Here is a 25302-nt window from a genome sequence, read left to right on the forward strand (position 1 = left end):
ATTTAGGCCTTTTTAAAATTTCTTTTAACATTGAGTTGCAGTTTTTTGAATACAAGTGCTTTCCATCATTGGTTAAGTTTATTGCTATTTGAGTTTTATCTGTCATATTTTATTCTTCTGACACTTTCAGTTACTTTTACTGATATAATTTTCATTTCTAGACTTTCTTCCAGGCCTTTCTCTCCTGTCTTTTCAGGCTCTAGCACACCCTTTAGCTTTTCCTGAAAATCTGGTCTCTTGGTTAGAAATTCTCTCAGTTTCTGTTTATCTGTGAATATTCTAATCTTGCCTTCATTTTTGAAAGACAGTCTTGCCAGATATAAGATTCTTGGCTGGAAGTTTTTCTCTTGTAGTATCGTAAATATATCATACCACTGTCTTCTTGCCTCCATGGTTTCTGGTGAGAAATCAGCACTTAATCTTATTGGATATCCCTTATATGTTATGCATTGGTTTTCTCTTGCTGTTCTCAGAATTCTCTCTTTGTCTTTGGCATTTGACATTCTGATTAGTATGTGTCTCAGAGTTGGTCTATTTGGATTTTTTCAGATAGGAGTACATTGTGCTTCTTGGACATGGATATCTATGTCCTTAAATAGAGTTGGGAAATTTTCTACCATTATTTATTCAAATATTCCTTCTGCCCCTTTTCCCTTCTCTTCTCCTTCTGGGACACCCATGACATGTATGTTTGCACATCTTTTGCTGTCATTTAATTCCCTGAGACCTTGTTCAATTTTTTCCATTGTTTTCTTCATCTCTTCTTTTGTGTCTTCACTTTCATAGGCCATTTCTTCAAGCTCACCAATCCTTTCTTCTGCCTCCTCAAATCTGCTATTATATGATTCCAGTGTTTTTTTATTTCATTTATTGCACCTTTCATTCTCATAAGATCTGCTATTGTTCTATGTATGCTTTCCAAATTCTTTGTGCCCATCCAATATTATCTTTTTTTTTTTAAGATTTATTTTTTATTTATTTCTCTTCTCTTCCCCCGCCCCCCAGCTGTCTGCTCTCTGTGTCCATTTGCTGTGTGTTCTTCTGTGACCACTTCTATCCTTATCAGCGGCACCGGGAATCTGGTTTCTTTTTGTTGCGTCATCTTGTTGTGTCAGCTCTCCGTGTGTGTCACCATTCTTGGGCAGGCTGCACTTTCTTTCGCACTGGGTGGCTCTCCTTACGGGGTGCACTCCTTGCGTGTGGGGCTCCCCTGTGCAGGGGACACCCCTGCATGGCAGGGCACTCCTTGCGCGCATCAGCACTGCACATGGGCCAGCTCCACATGGGACAAGGAAGCCCAGGGTTTGAACTGCAAACCTCCCATGCAGTAGGCGGATGCCCTATCCATTGGGCCGAGTCCACTTCCCTCCAATGTCATCTTAATATCCCTAATCTCTTTAGCCATCTCATTGAATTTATTAAGGAGATTTAGTTGAACATCTATGATTAGTTGTCTCAACTCTATTATGTCATCTGGAGGCTTATCTTTTTTTTTTTTTTTTAAAGATTTATTTGTTTATTTAATTCCCCCCCCTCCCCTAGTTGTCTGTTCTTGGTGTCTATTTGCTGCGTCTTGTTTCTTTGTCCGCTTCTGTTGTCGTCAGCGGCATGGGAAGTGTGGGCGGCGCCATTCCTGGGCAGGCTGCTCTTTCTTTTCACGCTGGGCGGCTCTCCTTACGGGGCGCACTCCTTGCGCGTGGGGCTCCCCCTCGCGGGGGACACCCTTGCGTGGCACGGCACTCCTTGCGCGCATCAGCGCTGCGCATGGCCAGCTCCACACGGGTCAAGGAGGCCCGGGGTTTGAACCGCGGACCTCCCATATGGTAGACGGACGCCCTAACCACTGGGCCAAAGTCCGTTTCCCTGGAGGCTTATCTTTTTTCTTTAACTTCCTCATTCTTGGTGTGGATTGTAATTTTTTTGTTGGTGTCTTGGCATCTGGCTTACTAGAGTATTTATTCTGGGTGCAGGTTTTCTCTTTAGGGCATCCTGTTCTTTCTCCCTTGCTGGTTGTGCAGTAAGAGCCAAGGATGTAGTTGGTGCTGTAAGCTGTGGAGGCTCAAGCTGCCCTCATTGCCCCAGGGACCCACGAAGCTTCTCCCAACTTTCTCCTTTGCCAAGGGTAGGGTCAGAGTCACAGCTGTGTGGAACAATCCAAGTTGTGCAGGCCTAGACTATAGTTGCCAAGAGAGACTGATGAGGCTTTAAGCCCCTTTCTCTCTGCCTGGGGTAGGGAAGGAACTGTAGGTATGGGCAGCTATCTATGTAGTATGGGTCCAAGATGGCCGAAGTTGCCCTAGTAGACTTATGATTATTAAGTCTGTGCCAGCCAAAAGTACTTGCAGGTGCAGGGCCCACTGGCCTTCTCCCTGCCAGAGGCAGGACTGAAGCCTAGGCTAGGGCTGCAGGCGTATCTGGGTGAAAGAAACCGGTTCCTACCATCACTGTGATTTTGGTCCTGGCCTCTCCTCAGGCTGGGGGTGGAGTCAAAATGGCGGCCCCTGGCCTCTTTCTGACTTGGGCAGATTCACACCCCAGCAGTTCCTAGCATTATACCTTAGCCAGATGAGTCTACTAATCAGTAGCCAAAATCAGTGGCCAACCATCTCCTCCTCCTGTTTTTGGGAAATGGAGCTTCCAATTCCAGCCACAGAATAGCTCCCAGGGCAGTTTGCGCTGCCAAAGTAGGACAGTCACCAGCCAAGAGGCTTGGCCGGCCATTTCCCAGAGAAGCTGGCGCAGTTCTCCCCAGCTTCTTCCCTCCCAGAGGTGGGACTGGGGCTTAGGCTAGACCTGCAATCTGATCTGGATGGAAAGCAGCTGGTCCCCACCAGCACTGTGATTTTCAGTTTGCCCTGCTTCACCTCTTGCCAGGCACCCAGTTAAGATGGCAGCTACAGGCCTCTTTCTGACTTAGATAGGCTCAAACTTTAGCTGTTCTCAGGGTTATACTTTAGCCCGCTGAATTTACTCATCATCAACTGTTTCTTCCTCCCCTGTTTTGGGGAAGTGGAACTTTCAATTCCAGCCGCCGAACAACTCCCAAGGTGGCTTGTGCCTCCAGTGGAGGATGGGCACCAGCCTCTGAGGTGTGGAGCTCTCTACTTACAAGTTTTCTCTGCAGATGCTCAGTCTCTTCCTTCCATTCCTTCAAGGCTGTTGCAGGGTGCTCTTCTGGTCTCCTGGAGCCTCTAAACCAGTGCTTCAGCTAGCTCCAGAGAGCTCTGGGTGTTTACTAACTGGCCTGTAGCAGGAGCTGACTCTAGGACCTCCTTACTCTACTGCCAATTTGCTGGTTGTTTATTAAGGTTCTTTTTTAGGAAGGTCTTCTTCACTCTAACATTACAAAAACATTCTTCCACATTTTCTTTTATTACTGGCTTAGGGTTTTTCTTTTGGTTCCCATACCTCTTAAATCTGTCTGGATTTTAGTTTAGTTTATAGTGTGAGGTCAGCATCTAATTTTATTATTTTTTTCTAAATGGAAATTGTCCCAAGGCCATTTACTACACTTCTCCCACTAATGTGAAATGGGGTGAACCTTCGATGCCTTTTGGTATCTAATGGAAAACTGCTCTCCTCAAAACGATGTACCACTTTACACCATCTGCATCACAGTGTGTGTCTTCCTTAGTTTCCCTGTCAACCTTGGCAGAACTGGTACTATTGATGTGTAAGTTAATTAAGTTACTTTTTGTTTAAATCGGTACACAGTTATTTTCACTTCTCGGTGATGTATATGATGCTATATAGAGTACTTTATTGAATAGGATCAACACCAAAATGCCTAGTATTGTCAGAAGCCTTAAAAATGGATAGAAGTTGATGGTGCGGATGGTAGCAAGCCATTGTGAACCATGTTAACATTGCAGAATTGTACACTGGAAAGTGGTAAAAATGGGACATTTTATGTCGTATATGTGTTACCACAATAAGAATGTAAAGACGGAGAAAGGGATGACTAGAAGTCTGAAGAGGGGTTGCTCTCAACCCACCCTTCACTTTCTTCCATGTCTTCTCCTGGGCCTTTCGCAGGATCTTCTGCAGGAGGGCTGGTCCTCGTTACCGCGCGGGGAGCCCCAGAGAGGACCCCGGGAACCTGCCTGTATTTTAGCGCTGCTCCAGGAGTCCTGCCCTCTAGCCAGCCCCCCATACCCTGCTCAGAGGAGGGCGCAGGAAATGCCACCCTGAGCCTGAAGATAGCTGAGGAGTGCGTCAGGGTCTGGAGCCATGAAGGCCTTGTGCTCACCAAACTCCTCACCTCGGTAAGTGCCTCAGCAGGGAGGGCCACGCCGACCACCATGCGGAAGCCTGTGTCCCGGGGCTCCGGGGGGCAGCATGGCTGCAGGGTGAAAGCACGTGCTCTGCAGTCCTGCCCTCCCAGGCTTTGTGACCTTGAACTAGCAGCTCAGCCTCACTGAGCTTCAGTTTCCTCATCTGTAAAATGGAAAACATGATTCTATCTCCTAATTCCAACAAATAAGATCTAAATGAGAATGAAATGGCATGTGCCCAGCACAAGGCCTGGTACATAACACAGATTTGATAAATGGCAGCTATTACTTTGAATTATTGTCTTTAAATACGATAAAACATGATCTCTACCTCAAAGGAATTCAGAAGCTCAAATACGGGGCAGAATGAACTAATGGCTTTCGCAGAGATGTGAGCAGAGAGTTATCCAAGCACAGAGTAAGGAGCAGTTAGCCCTGACTTGAACATTTATGGAGAGTGCTGCACAGAGAAGGTGGCATTTAAGAAAGAGAGTTGTGTACAGCGTTTTTAATGTGCAGAGGGCTTTCAAGTTCGTTATCTTATTTGATCTCAAAAGAGACCTTCGAGAGAGTTATTGTTTATCCTACTTTACAGATGAGGAAACAGGCCAAGAGATTGGGAATGAATAGCCCAAGGCCACCCTACTGTTAAGTGGCAGAACCAGGATGGCAACTCAAGTCTTCCAACTCCAAGTCTCAGGCTTGCTCTGCCATGTCAGGCTGCTCTTGAAGAATGAGAACGATTTGGTCAGGGAATGCAGTAGAGGGGCTTCAGGCGGGGGACAATACATTCGAAGCAAGGGAGACAGTGTGCTCACGGGCCTGGTGACTGAAGGATACCCAGCCATTGAGGGGACCCCATGATGAAGGGGTTGGAAATGGCTTAGGAATCGAGGGGAGAGAACCCACAGTGGGATTACTGTGATGCACTGTGAGGGCCCAACCAAAGACACTAAACCTTGAAACTGCAGGCAGTGGCAACCACTGCAGGGCTTCGAGGAGGCAAGAGAGGCCCTCTGCTGGGGCCAGGTGGAGATTGGAGGGAGACCAGTTGGAGGATGGCCGCACACACTTCCTTAACAGCTGAACTGACCCAGCGAGGAGCCGGCCCCGGAAGCTCAGAACCGGGAACCCCAGGCCCTCCTCACACAGCTGTAAATGTGGAGAAGAGTGACCTCTCCTATTCCCCGATGTCATCACTGAGGTTCAGGTCAACCGGGGCACAAGAAAGCAGTTTGTATACTATCAAGACAGGTTAGCTCGTATAAACAGTACATTTTCCCTCTAACTGCTCCCTAGATGTAGAGATTCCTTTCTCCCTCAAGGTGGCTTATCTCTGTAGACTTGCACTGGGGATAGGATGTCTTCCCAAGGGAAGATGTTGCATTTCCTCTCCCTCTCTCCATCACTCCTCCCTGTGCCCACTCCCCAGGAGGAGCTGGCTCTGTGTGGCTCCAGGCTGCTGTTCTTGGGCTCCTTCCTGCTTCTCCTTTGTGGCCTTCTGTGCTGTGTCACTGCTGTGTGTTTCCACCCACGCCGGGAGACCCTCTGGTCCAGAACACGGCTCTGAGGGCCCCGGCCAGTTCCTGACTCATTCTCAGGTGAGGTGCTCTGCCCTAGTTCTTGGGGAGTAGGGGATGGGGTAGGATGGCAGTTGTTAGGAGGTGGGAGAGCAGGCACTTGGGATCCATTCTTGGGTCCCACTTCTTCAGCTGCCACTATCCCTGGGACTGAAAACAGTTTACACCATCAGCAGTCAACATTTTTCTTTTTAAATTACAAAATATTTAAACCCTTAAGTAGAAAAGTCCATAAAACATACAAGTATGGCTTGGCAAATTATTATAAAGTGGACAGGCTTGTAAATACCTGTCAGGCAAAAAAAAAAGTTGGAAATTCCCTACAACCCAGAAGCCTCTCAGCCTGCCTTCCTTCCCGACAGCACCCTCTCTTCCTCTAGAGGTAGCTACTATCCTGCCTTATAGTTCATCACTGGTATGCATTCCTATACAATATGGTTTAGATTTGCTTTCTTTTTTCAACTTCATGTAAATGGTATCATGCAATGTATGCTTTCTAATGACCTCTTTCAGTTAACATTCCCATTTTAAAATTCATCCATAGCTGTGAGTCACATGCAAGTTTTTTTTTTTTTTTAAATCATGGATCCTCAATCTTAGAGATCCATGAACTGCACACACAAACTCTTTTTTTATTGGCACAATGGCAAGTTAAGAGGGCTCAAGTATGATTGATGATGGGTCATGGATATGAATCAGGCTTATCTTGCTCTTGTGAGATCATGATACCCAGCTTTATGATACAATTTTGTCAACACCTTGAACAACTCAAACAAATTAACTGATGATTTAATAATAAAAGCTACCATTTACTTTATAAATGGTACTTTATACTTTACATGTACCTTTGTACTTCCCTCTACCTTTTTTTTTTTTCCATCTAGCTGTCATTGCATTTAGAAAAAGTCGATCCTGCTAACAGAATCCTTGAGAGGGGAGAGTTGCACAAAGGTAGCCATGGGTTGGGTCATACTGGCTACATGGTTCTTGTTTCAGCTCATTAAGAGAGAAGTATTTTTGAGTATTTTTGTTAAGGATCCTCACCCTGTCAGGCAGGTCTCATGTCACTGGAGAACCATGAAGTATGTGTCCAGCCCTTAAACTGTTCTCAGCTTCAGCACCCCGGTAGCCAACTGTATGAGAAGTAGAAACAGTTCAGGTCTGGGGTAGGAATCCTGCCAGAGGAACTGGAAGCACAGATCAATTTTGCTTATTTCACCATTTGCTTAGGATTAGGCATTTTGCCTAGGACAGGAAGTAGTGGATGTCTCTCAGTCTTTCTTAGATCTGAGTTGACTGGAAAAGAGAAGCTTTCTGGCTCCTGGCTGATTCTGACACCCTGAGGCCATCCCAACTGGGACAGTACCTGCTCCTCTCTCTAGGTGTCACTTCTTCTCTTTCCTCAATTTCTGCAACCATCCCAGAGCTTCCCTCAAGGGCCTAATGACCTGCCCTGGTTTTTTTTCTTCCCTATCTCCTCCAGGTGTGCATCAACATCTCGGGCCTTGGTTCTTAGTTGGAAGAGATGTTCCAAAGAATGAATGAAGTGCTGAGACATGGAAGAAAATAAATTACGTTTTTGGCCCAGTGCTGCCTGGGGTGTTTATTGGGAATTGTGTTGAGGTGGAAATTTAAAAATAGACAGCTTGGGAGGCTTGGGGGAATTTTTTTTCCCTGTTGACTCTTTGGAGTACAGGTTGGCATAGGGCATATGGTACGTCATCCCTTCCCACTGTTGTGTCTGGTCATTGTGTGTGTGTGTGTGTGTGTTTGGGGGTGTCTGCCAATATTTTCCCCCCAGCTCTACCACTTTGTTTTGTTTTCTACCATGAAATGAGATTGATCATCCCAGCCAGTTGGGAGGGTCAGGTGGGTATGAACGTAAAAGCTTTGACCTAAGTGCTGTGTGACCTTGGGCAGTCATGCAACAGCTCAGGGTCTCGGTTTCTTGGCGGGATTTGATAAAGCTTTCCCAGCATTGACGTGTGAAGATTCTTCGCACGTGGGAGCCCACGTCCAGGCTGGATGGCCACCAACCTCAAAGTAGTACATTTTCCCGCCTTTTGCGCACCCGGCTGCAGCGTTCCCTTACCCCTCCCAACCTCTACCCTGCACGCAGGCGCAGATCGCGGCTTCTCCTTTTCTTCCACCGGTGCCCCCCCAAAGCTTGCCCTAGCAACAAGCGCCGGCTCAGAGATAAGGCGGGGCGAGCGCATGCGCCAGGGTCCTCGCCGCCGCCAGTTGTCGGTCGGCGCGCTAGGCTCCTCCCCCTACTAGCCTGGCCCTTCTCCCCGCCTCCTCCCACCTCGGGTCCGCGTGGCGGGGCGCGCGCGCACTCGGGCTCGGCGGCTGCCGCTCTCCCGGGCCGCCACCGTGAGGAAAGAGGGGCGGGGCTATTTCGTTGGGCCCCGCCCCCTTGGGCCCGGAGTCCCTAGCGCGCCTGCGCGCTCCCGCCCGGTCTCCATCTTGGAATTGGGAGGAAGAGGGAGAGGGGAAGGGAGATCGGGACGAGATCTGGGCTGTGGTGCGGAGAGAGGTTGAGACCGAGAAGAGGAAAGGGAGAGAGTGTGCGGGCACCACCGGCAGAGTCTTAGCTACTATCTTCCCGCTCGCCTTGGGAGAGAGAAGGGGAAAAGGAGGAGGCCAGGGCGAGAGTGGGGGCTGTCACCCTCGGACCCCGGCGTGAGAGGGGCCGTGCGGCCGGACGTCCTCGGGGTGGGCCCTCTGCCGGTGGCCGAAACCCTGCACTCGGGCCTCTGGGTCCCGAATTTCCGGCGTTAGCCTTCTCTTCTTAAATATCCGGGTACCAGCCCCTCAGAGTCCTGATATTCGGGACTCGGGTCCCAACCTCTCTAAACCTGGGGCTCTGGTTCAGAGGATTTCAAATATCTGGGGTTGAGGCCCCTCCGTTCACCAGTGTCTGGGGTTCGTTACCCAGGCGTTCAAATATCGGATTTAGCCCCCCGCACTCAAATATCCGGGGTTCGGACCCCCACAATCAGAAATCCGGGATTCAGCGACTGTCGCCCTCAAGGAGGGGGAGGACTGGACCCGAGGTCAGATCAGATTGTCCCCCCCTCCCCTCCAGGGGAGGCTTTCCGGGCCCGCCTCTCAGGAAGGGCGAAAGCCGTGGAAGAGGTGGCAAGGGGAAGGGTCTCCTTGCCCCTCTCCCTGCTTGGCAGAGCCGCTGGAGGACCCCAGGAGAAGGCGGAGGCGCTGGGGCACCATAGTGACCCCTTCCAGGTGAGAAGCGGGGTGCAGGGGCGCGGGTCCCTGTGTCTAGCACTGAGAAGAAAGGGTGCTGCTCCTTTCAGAGAGGCTGGGCCTGGGTGGGCCCTCTCCTCAGGATGGGGAAGCCCAGCTGGGCCAGTGGTCGGTCATCCTCTGGCTAGCCTTGCCTTCTGTTGCCACCCTCTTCCCCTTCCTCTTCCTTTCATTGTGTCTGGTTGGTAGGGGAGCCTCAGGTGACAGGGTCTCCGATGTCACTGAGGGTCACACCCTAGGTTTCTTGAGCTCCTCAGATGGATTTGCACCCTTCTGCTTTTCCCTGTTCACTTTCCCCTCGTAGCCACCGCTCCTCCAAGATTGTACCCCTTTTTCTTGACTGTTTTGGGGCATTGATTTCCACGGTTTTGATTCCCATGGTGGGGCTGGATCTGCTTTGCAGCCTGGTCTGATTGGGTTTCTTGTCCTTGCAAGGATATGTGTGTATATGTGTGTTTGGGGGTTACAGCAGTTACCTTCCAACCTCTTACTGTGAAGGTATAAATAATCTCAGACTTTTGTCAAGCCATCTGCCACTTATAAACTGCTTTTATATCCATTCACTCTTGTGGCACCTCTCTCCCTCATTCAACCTGTGGTGGCTCTTTCATTGCTGTCTTCCCATTTTACACTTGAGAATATTGGGGCCCAAAGAAGTTGCCCAAGGTCATACAAGTGGCAGGATCAGGATTTGAACCTAAGTCTTGAATCAAGTCTTGCCCCTTCTCCATACCTGTCTCTTGCCATCTCTTTTTTTCCTGAGCCTGGGGTTGGCCAGGACTCCAGAGGAAAACGAGTTGGGGTGAGGTTTAGGAATGGGGGTGAGGTGAACTTCCCTGCCGGAAGGACTGTACTCAGAAGCCCTGGCTTCTGCCCTCTGGCTCATGGATTTTTCTCTCTACCATGACCTTCATCTTTAATCCCAAACGGTTGCCTGGGTTCCTCAGAGGGCTCTCCCTTCTGACAAATAATGCAGCCAGAGTGGTTCCTCTTAACAGTTAAAGCTAAGCTTCTAGGGTAGAATGATCCCCCAAAGGATTAAAGCGATTTTCTGGCAACCCAGGAGGCAGAGAAGGAAAAATCCATATGTTGAGTATCTGCTAAGTGCTCCTAAAATCTCACAGCCCCTAGTTGTAATCCATTTTACAGAAGAGAACACCGAGTGTAAGGAACTTACTTAAAGCCCTGTTGCTGTGCATTACTGATGGGATATACTGGCAGTGTGTAGACTCATCTGCAGACTGGAGATAACATTGTCCATCTTAGAAGGTTGTTATGATTTAGCACAGCTCTAGGTAATCACTCAATAAATATTCATTGTTACTTTGAGGATGTGATGCTTGGCCAGTGGTTGACACCCGCTCCACATGTGGCTTGGGGTCCTGGTTGGCATTCTTGGATTGGGTGCTGAGGATCAGGAGGGTTCCCACTGGCAAGTTGTGAGCACCTGCCTTTGTGTGTGGGCGGATGGTGGGGGTTGAGGGGTGCTTGGTTGCTGGCAGGATTGGGGAGAAAGGGGCCTGCTTGGAGCAGCCTCGAAGCTGCTGGGGGCTGGGCCGAAAGCAATCAATCAAGTTTCCAGGCTATTCTGAGCCCTTTGCACCATGGGGGCCCACCAGAGAGTTGGGCTCCTTCCTTGCCCTCCAGCTTCCAGTTGGGCTGGAGAGACAAAATTAACGCTACAGGAAACAGTGCTCAGCAGAATCTAATTACATACTAAATTGTTAGGTACTTTTAAGTAGCTAGAACTCTGCCCTGGGAGTCCAGCTCTGCTAAAGGCTTTTTGTGCCCTTGACCTAAGCCAGAATTCCTGCAGGTGCTTAGCCAGGGGCCTGGGCTGTAGGAGCTTTCTCTTAGCTGGCTGTTCTGGGAGCTCTCCCTAGGAACTGGAGTGATCAGGGGCTGCTTCCTCCAGAGGAGGGAATGAGTTTGGGCTGAGAGAGTAATGAGCACATGGGCCTGACTAGAAAGAAGGTGCTGTTCTCTGACCTTGGAGAAGTCATTTTTCTCTGCCTCAGTGGCTGCATCTGTGAAATGGTGATAATGATCCCTTGCCCTACTTGTTTCATAGGGCTTTTCTGAAAGCATGGTGGTGGAGAGCCAGCTTTGGGCAAGTCATTTAACCTTTCTGAGTCCATTTCCTCATCTGTAAAATGGTAGTAATAGTAATATTTAACTCCTAGAGTTGTGGTGAGGATTGAATGATAATGCATCTAAAGCACTTAGTATACATATAATAGTATGTGTAGTACTATATATTACTATATATTATTTGTATCCTGCAAACACCCCATACTTGTGCTGTGGTGCTTATGCAGTTGGACTGGAAAGTAAGGCAGCACAGATCACAAGAAGCTCCCATAGCCAGACTCCATTTATATCTCTGTCCTCCCTTCCACTGCTTCCCTACCCCCCTTTGAGAGTGAGTCCCCTGGCCCCTCTGGGCCAGTACCCACTTCTAACAATGGCCGGATTTCCACTGCCTCCGGCCTGGCCATTTCCTGCCCTCTTTCAGGGTGTGAGAGGCTGGGGGAGGAGAGGGCCTCGGGTGCTAAGGGGAACAGGAAATAGTTGGAGTATGGGACTTGTGAGACAGGACACTTGGAGAGCTGGGACTCTCGCTGGGAAGAACCTTCCAGTCTTGAGGAGAGGGGCAGGTGTTGGTAGGGAAATGAGTGAGGATGCTTACCTTCCCAGTCTTCCTAGCAGTGTTAGGGACTGCAGGGACCCAGCCCCTGTGCTCCGGTTGCCAGGGCAACTTCATTTTTTTGAAGCTTTGATGTTGTTCCTAATCTCCCCCTGCCCTTCCTTAGCAATGCCTCCCCCTCATCAGGGAACTAGAGGAGGGAAAGGCCGAAACTTGAGGGCCCCTTTCTCTCTGAGAGCATTGTCCTTGCTCTAAGGGGCTCATCTCCATTCCCCAGGCCAGGCCCCACTCTCAGGGCCCCCGGGGGCCACCATGCCGGCTGGGGGCCGGGCTGGGAGCCTGAAAGACCCCGATGTAGCTGAGCTCTTCTTCAAGGATGACCCTGAAAAGCTCTTCTCTGATCTTCGAGAAATTGGCCATGGCAGCTTTGGAGCCGTGTACTTTGTGAGTTGGAGTTTGGGAGGGTGGGGCAGGGCTGGGGAGTCTGTTCTTCCCCCTCTAAACCTCCGAGCAGCCCTCTACACTGTTCCTACCATGCCAACCTCTCCTGCCCTCCACTTCCTGGGCTAGCAAGTCTTCCATGGCCCGATTCTCACAGAAGCTTCACCACCCTCCGGTCTGGTCCCCTAGGCCCGGGATGTCCGGAACAGTGAGGTGGTGGCCATCAAGAAGATGTCCTACAGCGGGAAGCAGTCAAATGAGGTGGGTCAGTCTCGGCAAGACTGGATGAGGCAGGGGACCCCAGTCTTGAGATGCAGGCTGGACAATCTCTCCCTCCACTGCCTTCCCTCAGAAGTGGCAGGACATCATCAAGGAGGTGCGGTTCCTGCAGAAGCTCCGGCATCCCAATACCATTCAGTACCGGGGCTGTTACCTGAGGGAGCACACAGCTTGGGTGAGCTGGCACCCCTCCTCCCCTTTCCCCCCAACTTTGGCTTGATCTTCACCCCTGCTTGGGCACCTCTTTATCCCAGTTGAGTCGCTTAGCTGGGCCCTGTGCACAATACTGTTGGGGAACTTGGGAAGGAAACAGTCTTCCCCCAACTTCTCTAGTCCTCAGATAAACCCATGAACAGCTGTGTCAGTCCAGAACGAGAGGCTGACTTGTAGGGTGACACAGACTGTTAGCGGTTGGGAAAGGGCACAGGACTGGAGGAATGGGCCTTTGAAGGAGTCCCAATGGGAGTGGTGGTGTCTTGGGCTCTTTCTAGAGGAGTACGTGGTTTCAAGGACTCTTGTTACCAGTCATTTTCTCCAGTTGCCCCTCCTCCCTGTTATTACCCTGGGGGTGTGCCTGAGTTGAGGATAGGCAAGGAAACACCGTTTTGGGTCTCTGCCTGAGGGAGCTGGGTCAGGGGTGGTAGGATCTGTTGACCTCTGACCCTTGAACTTTCTTCAGCTGGTGATGGAATATTGCCTGGGCTCAGCTTCTGACCTTCTAGAAGGTAAGTGACTCCTTAGCCAAGGTGTAGGAAAAGGGAGAAGAGTAGAGAAGCTATAGAGGAAAAGTTAAGGGGAGCTTGCTTCAGTTCCACCCTTGGGCTCCCCCTCTTTGATGTTTTTTTCTGACTCCCCAGTGCACAAGAAGCCTCTTCAGGAGGTAGAGATTGCAGCTGTGACCCACGGGGCCCTTCAGGGTCTGGCTTACCTGCATTCCCACAACATGATCCATAGGTAATAAGCAGCACTGACAGCCACTGGGGGTAGGGTGGGGGATAGAGCGGTGCTGGCTACGTGGCTCCTCATTCAGCTGGGCTAAGCTGACTTCTTGGAAACTGCACTGAAGCTGCTGCCCAGCCTTCCGGAGACATGTCCCATCCCCATACCTTGCCTCTGGCAGGGATGTGAAAGCTGGAAACATCCTGCTCTCAGAACCAGGCTTGGTGAAGCTGGGGGACTTTGGCTCTGCGTCCATCATGGCACCTGCCAACTCCTTTGTGGGCACCCCATACTGGTGAGTGGGGGAGCAGTGGAGAGAGCTCCTGGGATGTTGAGAACAGGATGTTGGCAGGGTCTGGGCTCATGACAAGCCTTTCTCTCCTGCCCATTTTCCCAGGATGGCTCCTGAGGTGATCTTGGCCATGGATGAGGGGCAGTATGATGGCAAGGTGGATGTCTGGTCCTTGGGGATAACTTGTATTGAGCTGGGTAAGGACACTCCTCTGTGCTCCCCTGTCCTCTCTCCTCCCCTGATCTTTTTCTTCCAATTACTATTGCCATCCCAGCCCATCCTCCTAGGCTGCCAAGCTCTTATGCATTTTGATTCTGCTCTTGATCACAATACAGGCAGCTCTCAAGCCCTGCCAGTTCTTAGACCTAAAGATTTTTTAGAATTTACCTATTTCTATCTACTACCCTAGTTCTAAGTCCTTTTTGAGTGCCCACTATGTGCTATGCACAGTACGGAGTTCTGGGCATAGCGCAGTGAATGAAGGAGGAAGATACTGTCCCTGCCCTCATGGAAATTACATTTGAGTTGAGGACACAGGTATGTTTTCTCTCAGTGTGATGAAAGCTGAAGGGAGAGATTACAGGGGCAAAATGAAATATAACAAGGGACTTGACCTAATTGAGGCACTGAGGAAGGCCATACAGCAGAGCTGTTTAAACAGATCCAGAAGACAAACAACTGTGTGAGTAATGTAGGGAAGAGCATTCCAGACAGAGAGGACTGTACATGCAGAGAGAAGAGCAAGCCTGGGAAACTGAGACTAGCTCCAGGTGTTTGGTATATAGCCGGTAATACAAAAAGCAGTGAGTGACAACCAGAGAGTTAGGCTCTAGCGAGTTCCTGAGGCGTTGCCGCCAGGTCAAGGTTCTCATCTGAGCCACACTACACTGTTGAAACAACTCTTTAGTGTACAAATGCCCAGTTTTTGGTAGCAACATGGGTGCATGGCCCAATTATAAACAGCAACTGATACAGGGCACTAGAAGATGGTAGAGGCTGTAGCAAACTGGAGGTTGCTATCCCCATTTGAAGAGGGCCATTGTTGCTTGACTTTAGCCCTTTGTTTTGCAGGAATACAGAACCTCTTTAACCAACTCTAATTTTTCAAGAGAAACTAGAAATTTAGATGGTAATTATTTAATTGTTATTGGCAGCCAATTTTTAAAAAGTCACTGGTTTAGTCCAGAAACATAAAATAAAACATATGTATGGCCTCAAGAGGCTCCTGGCTTGCAACTTCTAAGGTCTCCTCTGAATCTCCTGCAAATGTATCAACTTGGAGGCCCACCCCCATCCTCAGCTTTCAGCCATATTTACCTATCTCCCTCTTGTGCCAATTAGCACTTGAAACTTGATGTTGTTTGCTCAGTCCTACTTAATCTTCCCTTTTAGACCAAATGTTCCTTGAGAACAAGAACTGTCTTTGGCTCTCGGAATAATAATAGTTTACCAAGTGCTTTCATATATGTTATTTTCTTCTATCCCTACTCCACCCCTGTCTGCAGTGTGGAGAATGGGTGTTGAATTTTACAAAGGAGGGAATGAATTGGCTCTCAGGATTATGGGAATTGCTCAAGATCATACAGCAAGGAAGTCAGGGAAGTGCAGTTTGAACCCAGGTCCTCTTGATTTCCATTCCTGTCTCCTGCCTACCTGCCACCTCTCACCTTCTCCCTCTTGACTTTCTCTACAGCTGAACGGAAGCCTCCGCTATTCAACATGAATGCAATGAGTGCCTTATACCACATTGCACAGAATGAGTCCCCCGTGCTCCAGTCAGGACACTGGTAAGGACTGGGATTGCTGGGCCCAGGGCTTAGGCCATGGAGTAAGGCTGTCTGGCTCATGCCTCCCTTCCCTGTCCCCCCTGTGACTTCCAGGTCTGAGTACTTCCGGAATTTTGTCGACTCCTGTCTTCAGAAGATCCCTCAAGACAGACCAACCTCAGAGGTCCTTCTGAAGGTGAGAGTTCACAGACCTAGATTCTTCTCAAACTATAGCTTGTTAGAGCCATAAGAAACCCCCCAGTAAAACTGGTGGTTCCCAATTCTTTCTCCACCAAGACCGTAATTTATAACACCCACCCCTTCCCCAGTACCTAATGAACTCTGTGTTTTACAAGCTTTTATCTATTAGACTGCCTTAATTTATTAAGTAATAATTTGTTTTCCATCTTTTATTAATCAAAGATGTATGTAATTGCCAGCCAGAGCTTCTGGTCAGCGTGCGATAACCAGGTTTACCACACTGATCTGATGTAATTCAAGCCAGAAGCCTCTGTAGCCTTGTCGTGGGTAAATGTATGATTTCCCTTAGGTGTTTTTTGAGTTATCAGAAATACAGGGGTCCCCATTTCCTTCATTACCATGGGAGCCTAAGGAGCCCCAGTTGGGAACTGTCTTAGATTGTCCATTTGACTTAATTGTTTTATAATTGTGGGATATCTTATAAGGCCTTGTGGCATGTCCAAGATGACACAGCACTTTGGTGGAATATCTGGACTAGAACCCAACTCTCCTGACTGCTCTTGCCTGTTTGCCATACCTGGAGAAATAAGGGATTAGGGAGTAGAGATGGGGTGGCAGAGAAAATGATTTTGAGTGGAGGGTTGGGACAAGGCTGGTGTCAACCCATGGTGGGCATGGACCTCAAGGGAGTGCCTCAGGCCAGAGAAAATGCTTAGACCCAGGGGTTATTGGGTAGGGGTAGGGGGACTTGGCAGCAGTCCTCAGTGTTCTCTTCCCCTAGCACCGCTTCGTGCTCCGGGAGCGGCCACCCACAGTTATCATGGACCTAATCCAGCGGACCAAGGATGCTGTGCGGGAGCTGGATAACCTGCAATACCGCAAGATGAAGAAGATACTGTTCCAAGAGGCACCCAATGGTCCTGGTGCTGAGGCCCCTGAGGAAGAAGAGGTGACCCAGCCTGCCCTACCACCCCTTTTTACCCCTATGCTGCATGTGCCTCCCAGGAGCTGCTTGGCCCCCCTTTCCCACTCTTCCTCTTACTTTCGATTTGTGCTGCCTCCCTGCACACACCCCTTGCACACCCCTTGTCCCTGTCTACAGGAGTCAGAGCCCTACATGCACCGGGCTGGGACGCTGACCAGTCTGGAGAGTAGCCACTCAGTACCCAGCATGTCCATCAGCGCTTCCAGCCAGAGCAGCTCTGTCAACAGCCTCGCAGATGCCTCGGACAATGAGGAAGAAGAGGAGGAAGAAGAGGAGGAAGAAGAGGAGGAGGAAGGCCCTGAAGCCCGGGAGATGGCCATGATGCAGGAGGGCGAGCACACAGTCACCTCCCACAGCTCCATTATCCACCGGCTGCCGGTATGTGGTTCCCCCTGAATAAGCCTGACAGACGCCAGGCCCAGGCCCAGGCATTCCTGCTCAGGAACCACCTGGGTGTCCTGCATTCCCTCCCTCAGCCTGACTGCTTCTTCCCAAAGAATGACTGCACGTCCTCCAGTAACTCCCTTTAGGCTCAGTAACCTCTGAGCCTTGGACATCCCTCCACTTTCCCTTCCTCTAGGGCTCTGAAAACCTGTATGATGATCCCTATCAACCAGAGATGAACCCAAGTCCTCTCCAGCTGCCTGCAGCCCCAACTCCCACCTCCACCACCTCTTCAGCCCGCCGCCGGGCCTACTGCCGCAACCGGGACCACTTTGCCACCATCCGTACTGCCTCCCTGGTAAGTGTGGCCATCCCCACTCTGCCTGCTCACGGTCTTTTCATAACACACTTGGATGACTTAAACTGACTTTCCTAAGTCCAGAAATGATTTTCTCCCTGTTGGCACATGATAAGTCCAGATTTGACCCTCATTTTCTGTTGCTGGGTCTTGTCCTCTCTTCACCTCAGCCCTCCCTCTTCTCTGTCCACATACTGTTTTAGTCCCATTGTCCAAGCTGGTTGTTCCTAATTTGGCAAACAATCCATTTTTGTGACCCGGCTTTAACCTGGGTGTTCGCCCGGGCTCTGGCTGGTCAGGTGTGTCACATCCCTGTTCAAACATAAAACCTCGGATGAGGACATCCAGGCCAGTGTTGTTGCTATTCTAGCATCTTGTGGCCCAGATCCTGGCTCAGTCTCTGGGAAATAGAGTCCTCAGTGTTTGCCAAAGGAGAAAGAAGCCAACACTTGTTGCTTCAGGGGAGCATTGTAGACATTTTACTAAAGTATCAAACCCATTTACACACCCTGACTGAGGGGAATTATTGCCCCATTAACAGGTGAGGAAACTGAGGCTTAAGAATTTGGCCTGAGACCACATGGTTAGTAAGTGGCAGACTTAGGATTTAAACCCAGGTCTCATTTCTCTGCTCTTTTGAATTAATCTGAATTGTTTCTACTTTTGTGCCAGGCCCTATATTCAGTACCTTTTATCACCTCATTTGACCACACTGGTCTGTGAATGTCTGCATTACCCAATTGAGGAAACAGGCCCAGAGTGGTTAAGGGTTTGCCTTATGGTCACACAGTGAGGAAAGTACCAAATGAAAATTGACTTTTACTCTCTGGAGTCTAAAACCCGTGTTCTTCCTCTTGGAGCATGACACCCTCTCCTCCACCCCAGGTAAGCCGTCAGATCCAGGAGCATGAGCAGGACTCAGCCCTGCGTGAGCAGCTAAGTGGCTATAAGCGGATGCGACGACAGCACCAGAAGCAGCTGATGGCCCTGGAGTCTCGGCTGAGGGGTGAACGGGAGGAGCACAGTGCACGGCTGCAGCGGGAGCTGGAAGCACAGCGTGCCGGTTTTGGAGCAGAGGCAGAAAAACTGGCACGGCGGCACCAGGCCATCGGAGAGAAGGAGGCACGAGCTGCCCAAGCTGAGGAGCGTAAGTTCCAGCAGCACATCCTTGGGCAGCAGAAGAAGGAGCTGGCCGCATTGCTGGAGGCACAGAAGCGTACCTACAAACTTCGGAAGGAGCAGCTCAAGGAGGTAGGATAGCGTGGCAGTGGCGGGGCTGGTGATGGGCAAGGCAAGCCCTTACCTCTCCGCCTTCCCCACTATCCTGGCCCAGGAGCTCCAGGAGAACCCCAGCACCCCCAAGCGGGAGAAAGCTGAGTGGCTTCTGCGGCAGAAGGAGCAGCTACAGCAGTGCCAGGCAGAGGAGGAGGCCGGTTTGCTGCGGCGGCAGCGCCAGTACTTTGAGCTGCAGTGTCGCCAGTACAAGCGCAAGATGCTGCTGGCTCGTCACAGCCTGGACCAGGACCTTCTGCGAGAGGTAGGCCACATTGTCCCTTACTCCCCTCCCTGAACTCAGTTCATGGATCCCAGGCACCTCCCTTTTTCCATTTGCTTCACTTGTGGTTTTCTTTTTCTTCTGTCCTCATTTGTTTTGTCACTTGCTTTCTCTTCCACAACCTTTTGCGTCCCACCCCTACCAGATCCCTGCTAAAATTTTCTTAGGCCTCTCTGTTCTGGTCCAGCCAGGAGCTTGTGGCCCCAGTACATCCCTCATCTGCTGTCCCACCCCCTAGCTCCCTCTGCCAAGGTATTCTGGGGTTTTCACCTCCTTGACACCAACAAGGCTCCCTGACCAGGCCCCGGGCCCTGCCTCCCTTCTGCCTCAGGACCTGAACAAGAAACAGACACAGAAGGACTTGGAGTGTGCATTGCTTCTGCGGCAGCATGAGGCCACACGGGAGCTGGAGCTCCGACAGCTCCAGGCCGTACAGCGCACACGGGCTGAGCTCACCCGCCTGCAGCACCAGACGGAGCTGGGCAACCAGCTGGAGTACAACAAGCGGCGGGAGCAAGAGTTGCGACAGAAGCACGCGGCCCAGGTTCGCCAGCAGCCCAAGAGCCTCAAAGTACGTGCAGGCCAGCGCCCCCCGGGCCTCCCGCTCCCCATTCCTGGGACTCTGGGACCACCCAGCACAGGCACCCCTAGAGAAGAGCAGCCCTGCTCATCTAGCCAGGAGGCAGTCCTGGACCAAAGAATCCTGGGAGAGGAGGAGGAAGCAGTTCCAGAGAGAAGGATTCTGGGAAAGGAAGGGGCCTCTTTGGAGCCAGAGGAACGGAAAATTTTGGGGGAAGAATCAGGAACCCATGGTCCCAGTCCACAAGAACATAGGAACCTGGTGGAGGAGGAAATTTGGGGTCTACCCAGGGAGGAGATAGAGGAGCTTAGAGTCCCATCCCTGGCATCCCAGGAGAGGAGCATTTTGGGTGAGGAGGAGGCTGGGGCATGGAGGTTGTGGGGGAAGGAGGATGAGAACCTCCTGGATGAGGTGTTTGAGCTTGGCTGGGTCCAGGGCCCAGCTCTGACCCCAGTTCCTGAGGAGGAGGAGGAAGAGGAGGAGGGGGCTCCAGTGGGAACCCCTAGGGATCCTGGGGATGGCTGTCCCTCCCCAGACATCCCCCCTGAACCTCCTCCGACACATCTGAGGTCTGGCCCAGGTAGTCAGCTCCCTGGCCTCCTGTCCCACGGCCTCCTGGCAGGCCTCTCCTTTGCAGTGGGGTCCTCTTCGGGCCTCCTGCCCCTGCTACTTCTGCTGCTGCTCCCACTGCTGGCGGCCCAGGGTGGGGGTGGCCTGCAGGCAGCACTGTTGGCCCTTGAGGTGGGCCTAGTGGGCCTGGGGGCCTCCTACCTACTTCTTTGTACTGCTCTGCACTTGCCCCCCAGTCTGTTCCTCCTCCTGGCCCAGGGCACCACTCTGGGGGCTGTCCTGGGCCTGAGCTGGCGCCGGGGCCTCATGGGCGTGCCTCTGGGCCTCGGGGCTGCCTGGCTCCTGGCCTGGCCAAGCTTGGCTCTACCACTGGTGGCTGTAGCAGCCGGAGGCAGATGGGTGCGGCAGCAGGGCCCCCGGATGCGCCGGGGCATCTCTCGACTCTGGTTGAGGGTCTTGCTGCACCTGTCACCCATGGTCTTCCGGGCCCTCCAGGGCTGTGGGGCTGTGGGGGATCGGGGCCTGTTTGCACTGTACCCCAAGACCAACAAGGACGGCTTCCGCAGCCGTCTCCCTGTACCTGGGCCCCGGCGAGGTCATCCCCGCACTGCTCAACACCCGTTAGCCTTGTTGGCAAAGGTTTGGACCCTGTGCAAGGGCTGGAACTGGCGCCTGGCACGGGCCAGTCAGGGCCTAGCCTCCCACTTGCCCCCTTGGGCCATCCACACCCTGGCCAGCTGGGGCCTGCTCCGGGGCGAACGGCCCAGCCGCATCCCTCGCCTGCTACCACGCAGCCAGCGCCGGCTGGGACCCCCTACCTCTCGCCAGTCACTTCCAGGGACTCTAGCTGGGCGGAGGTGCCGAGCCCGCCAGTCCCGAGCCCTGCCTCCCTGGAGGTGACTGACTCCAGCCCTTCCCCAGCCCAGATCCAGAGCATTGAGCACTTTATCGCCCACTTTGAAGTGAAGTTTCTCCAGCACCCAACCCTTTCCTCCCCTCCACCCCTTCTTCCTCTGTATGCTGCCCCACCCCAGCCCTGCCCCTTCGGACCTCGAGACAGGCTGCCTCCTCCACAGCGGGGTCTGGAAGTCCACCTTGTGTTCTCCGAAGCTGCTCCCCACCCTAAGTTATTGCTGTCCTCCACTGTGTGTGTGTTCATCCTCACCTCATCGACTCGGGCCTGGGGCCAGGGGTGGAGGGGGTGGGAAGAGTTCATGTGGTTTTTTCCCCCTCCTCTTTGATTTTGTTTTTCTGTCTCCCTTCCAACCTGTCCCCCTCCCCCCACCAAAAAGAAAAAGATAAACACAAATAAAATATCTGAGCGGAACTGTACCTCTGGCCCAGGCTGCCTCTGTCTGCTTTGTCCTGCCGCCTAGCCTCCCTGGATGCCCCCAGTTTGGACCCTTGGCCCCCAGTTCCCTGATCTCTTCATCTGCGTTATCTCAACCACTTTCACTCACTCCTCAGTTGCATTTTCTCTGCCTTCCTAGTTTCGTGGCACCATGACCTCCACCAGCTCCGGGGTCTGGGCCCAGGGTGACCAGTCACAGAACTTCTTGGTCCCACAGCTCCCCTGTCTGTGGGCTCCTTCCAGAGACCCCTTAGGTTCTGGGGACTTTTGTCTCCTCATCCCGTGCCTTTTCTCCAAACCCATTCCCTGTGCAGTTCCCTTTTGTCTGGGAGCTGAATTTCTCTCTTGGCATCGGGCATTATCCTAGTGGGTTGGGAGATGAGACTGCAAACTCTCCACAGTAGGGGGTAGGCTACGCTTGGGGGGCCATGCAGAGAGTGGGGGCAGTGGGAATGGGACGGATTGGGGCTTGGGGTGTGAGCTGAATATGTAGGGGGCTGGACTGGAATATGGATTCAGTCAGGGTGGTAGCTGCTGGCCTGTTGAACTTGTTGGGCCCTTTCAGGCCACTTCCCTTGCCCTTTTCCCTTACGTGGCCTGAGATGGGACAATCCCTTCTTATCCGTTTCTTAGCTCGGTGCTTCCCCCTTCCCCCCCTTCCTCCCTGAGGTGCCGAACCCAGGACTTCCTCTTTCTTTAGTTGTGTTGCTTTCTTCCATGGGTGTTTGGTGTGACTTGTTTTCTCATTCTTACACATTCTTATATTTGCTCACATGCTTCTATCTCTAGGTCATATTGTCACCCTCTTTGCATGCTCAAAGCTTCTTGTGTGTGTTCAATACTCCATACAAAGATTCTCAGTTGCGTGTTTGTGAACACACTCTCTGGTACTTCTTCCAGTGGATATTCCACATAGCTCTGTGAACATGCTTTTGGAACCTGTCTTGTTTTCTCTGCATCTCTTGCCTTTCGAGAGCCTTCCTGGTCTCTCAACCCAATCCCATCTCTCTGTCTGTCTGTATACAGCTCCCCCCGCCCCCTCTGTCTAACATGTTTTCTGTTTCTCTCCCTCTCCCTGTCTCTGCTTCTGTCTCCTCTCTCTCTCTTCTACCCCTCTCCCCTGGTTGTTGTTCCTCCTCCTCTTCCTCTTCCTCCTCCTCCTCCTCTTCCTTCCCTCCACCCCCATCTCCCCTCGGTCCATCCACTGCATAGTCTAAGGAGCTGCAGATCAAGAAGCAGTTCCAGGAGACGTGCAAGATCCAGACTCGGCAGTACAAGGCTCTGCGGGCACACTTGCTGGAGACCACGCCCAAAGCTCAGCACAAGAGCCTCCTTAAACGGCTCAAGGAAGAACAGACCCGCAAGCTGGCAATCCTGGCCGAGCAGTATGACCAGTCCATCTCGGAGATGCTCAGCTCACAGGCGGTGAGGCCGGGGGCTAAGGAGGGAGCGTGCAGAGGCCAGCCTCCATCTTTCCAGCTTAGTTACAGGCAGTGGACCTGGCAGAGTATGGGGCAGGGGGGAGTATTGTACTTGGGAAAACAGGCAGTATTTTCTGCAATGGGTTTATCTTAGTATTTTCTTAAAATCTTGACTTTTTAAAAGTCAGCCTGTCTACTCTACCAAGAACTACCAAGGAAAAGAGTAGCAATCATTTTTTCCTGGACCTGAGTTTGTTCAACGTGTGAACAGGGAGCAGTCAAAATGATGGTGGCCCTCAAGCTGATTTGAAGGTTGCTTTTCTATAAAGGATCACACATAGCACTGAGAGTGGCACTTACCACCTACAGACAGTGCAAATGTATAAAAAGGACAAGTGCCCTCCTTGCCCTTCTCTCCCTTTCTCACATCCACCTCTCAGAGGTAACTATTAGTAATTGTATATTCTATGCATAGTTCCTATGCATATGTGGCAGATTATATAAAACTTAATAATGGAATCATACTTTACATAGTTTTTCTAACTTTTTCCACTTAATATTCCTTGAACATCTTTTCACATCAGTGCTCCTATCTCAGAGTTTTCCATGGTATGGATGCAGTATAGTTTATTTAACCAGTTCCTTACTGGTGAGCATTTAGGTAGTTCCAGGATTTGCTCTATTACAAGGCTTCATGAGCACCATACACATTGCAAGTATACCTAGGGGATAAATTCCTAGGAGTGTAATTGCCGTGTCACATCAAATCCTCTTTAATTATTAAAGATAGATGTTGGTCTGGATGCTTCTGGGAACCTTAGGGTTTGTGGAGTGGGGGAGGAGGTCCCTGAAACTGTTTTCTTCTTTTTCTCCAGCTGCGGCTCGATGAGACCCAGGAGGCAGAGTTCCAGGCCCTTCGGCAGCAGCTTCAACAGGAACTGGAGCTGCTCAATGCTTACCAGAGCAAGATCAAGATCCGCACAGAAAGTCAGCATGAGAGGGAGCTGCGGGAGCTGGAGCAGAGAGTAGCTCTCAGGCGGGCCCTCCTGGAGCAGCGGGTAAGGGGGCTTGGCCTCCAGGGTGGGATAGAGAGGGCAGGCTCCCCACCCCTGGACTCTCTAACATCTGTTCTGGGTGCCCCAGGTGGAAGAAGAGCTGCTGGCCCTGCAGACAGGGCGCTCCGAGCGAATCCGGAGTTTGCTCGAGCGGCAGGCCCGTGAGATCGAGGCCTTCGATGCTGAGAGCATGAGGCTGGGTTTCTCCAGCATGGCCCTGGGGGGCATCCCCGCTGAGGCTGCTGCCCAGGGCTACCCGGCGCCACCCCCTGCCCCTGCCTGGCCCTCCCGTCCTGTTCCTCGTTCAGGGGCGCACTGGAGCCACGGTCCTCCCCCACCAGGCATGCCGCCCCCAGCCTGGCGTCAGCCCTCTCTCCTGGCTCCCCCAGGTCCCCCAAACTGGCTGGGGCCTCCGGCACAGAGCGGGACACCCCGCAGTGGAGCCTTGCTGCTGCTGAGAAACAGCCCCCAGCCCCTACGGCGGGCAGCCTCAGGGGGCAGTGGCAGTGAGAACGTGGGCCCGCCTGCTGCCGCAGTGCCTGGGCCTCTGAGCCGCAGCACCAGTGTGGCTTCCCACATCCTCAACGGTTCCTCCCACTTCTATTCCTGAAGTGCAGGGTGGATGAGCGGATGAGTGGATGTGTGGGAGAGAGGGCAGGGGTAGGGGTGGGTGGAGTCTAATCCTGGAGGGGAGTAAGCTTGAGGCCCACCCAAGAGTGGGGGATGGAATGTCGGCTCCAGCTCCCCTCAGACCTCCTCATCTCACGAGCTTCTCGGGGCTGGCCAGTGGCCCAGGGTCAGCTTGGGCATAGGTGCCTCCCCACAATGGTGCCAGGATCTGTCCCCATCACGGCCTCGGGAAAGGCGAGTCAGCTATTCATCTGGTCCCCTGGGGGTGGGGAAGGGTGGGTCTAGATATATTATATTCAGAGAACTATACTACCCCCTGCAGTGGGGCCATGGACTGGGGAGGAGGGTCCCAGTGTCCCCAGGTCTGGGGCCCAGCAAAGCAGGTCTGGGGCCCAGGGCCGGGAGAACGGGAGAAGGAGGCCTTCGTAGGAAAGAAGAATCAGACTGGGGTCTTGGGGTCATGATGCCTGGGTCTCTCCATTCCCCCGTTACTGTCTGACGTTCTGTGCCGTCTTGTCCTTTTTTTTTTTTTTTTTAAATTGGGATTAGGGCTGGGGCAGGGGAACAAGGGAAGGACCTTGGAAGGGGCTGCTCTTTGGCATGGGGCAGTCATGGGAGCCCCTTTCAGTTTAGGGGGCTGGCACAGAGGCCCAGGGCAAGCTTTTAATAAACTGTTGGTTATTCTAACAGACCCCAGGACTCGCCCTTTCTGTCTAAGCTGGGGGTTAAG

At 51.9% G+C, this 25302-nt stretch overlaps 2 protein-coding genes across 7 annotated transcripts in view; both read left to right on the plus strand.

Moving 5' to 3' along the window:
• Positions 1-7444, plus strand: part of TMEM219 (transmembrane protein 219) — a 74075-nt gene extending 66631 nt beyond the window's left edge. For all 5 annotated transcript variants that reach the window (XM_058286088.2, XM_012526352.4, XM_023589665.3 and 2 more), the window contains exons 4-6: positions 4036-4265; positions 5707-5875; positions 7338-7444. In XM_058286088.2, coding sequence (XP_058142071.1) covers positions 4036-4265; positions 5707-5844 — 368 coding nt within the window. In that variant the 3' untranslated portion in view covers positions 5845-5875; positions 7338-7444. The remainder of the gene's footprint in view (positions 1-4035; positions 4266-5706; positions 5876-7337) is intronic.
• An 805-nt stretch (positions 7445-8249) lies between these two features.
• Positions 8250-25263, plus strand: TAOK2 (TAO kinase 2). 2 transcript variants are annotated; one of them, XM_004461487.4, is made up of 19 exons: positions 8293-9097; positions 12043-12209; positions 12396-12467; positions 12559-12660; positions 13165-13210; positions 13343-13439; positions 13606-13719; positions 13822-13913; positions 15410-15503; positions 15597-15678; positions 16465-16632; positions 16786-17046; positions 17249-17410; positions 18296-18661; positions 18744-18947; positions 19297-19536; positions 22679-22891; positions 23763-23945; positions 24031-25263. In XM_004461487.4, the coding sequence occupies exons 2-19, from the start codon at positions 12078-12080 to the stop codon at positions 24550-24552; spliced, it is 3150 nt and encodes a 1049-aa protein (XP_004461544.1). In that variant the 5' UTR covers positions 8293-9097; positions 12043-12077; the 3' UTR covers positions 24553-25263. The 2 variants fall into 2 exon arrangements, with proteins under 2 accessions (XP_004461543.1, XP_004461544.1); XM_004461486.5 differs by lacking the exons at positions 22679-22891; positions 23763-23945; positions 24031-25263 and having other exon boundaries at positions 8250-9097; positions 19297-21447.
• The last annotated feature ends 39 nt before the right edge of the window (positions 25264-25302 follow it).

This window comes from Dasypus novemcinctus, chromosome 23 (assembly GCF_030445035.2).
Source record: "Dasypus novemcinctus isolate mDasNov1 chromosome 23, mDasNov1.1.hap2, whole genome shotgun sequence".
Lineage (NCBI taxonomy): Eukaryota > Metazoa > Chordata > Mammalia > Cingulata > Dasypodidae > Dasypus > Dasypus novemcinctus.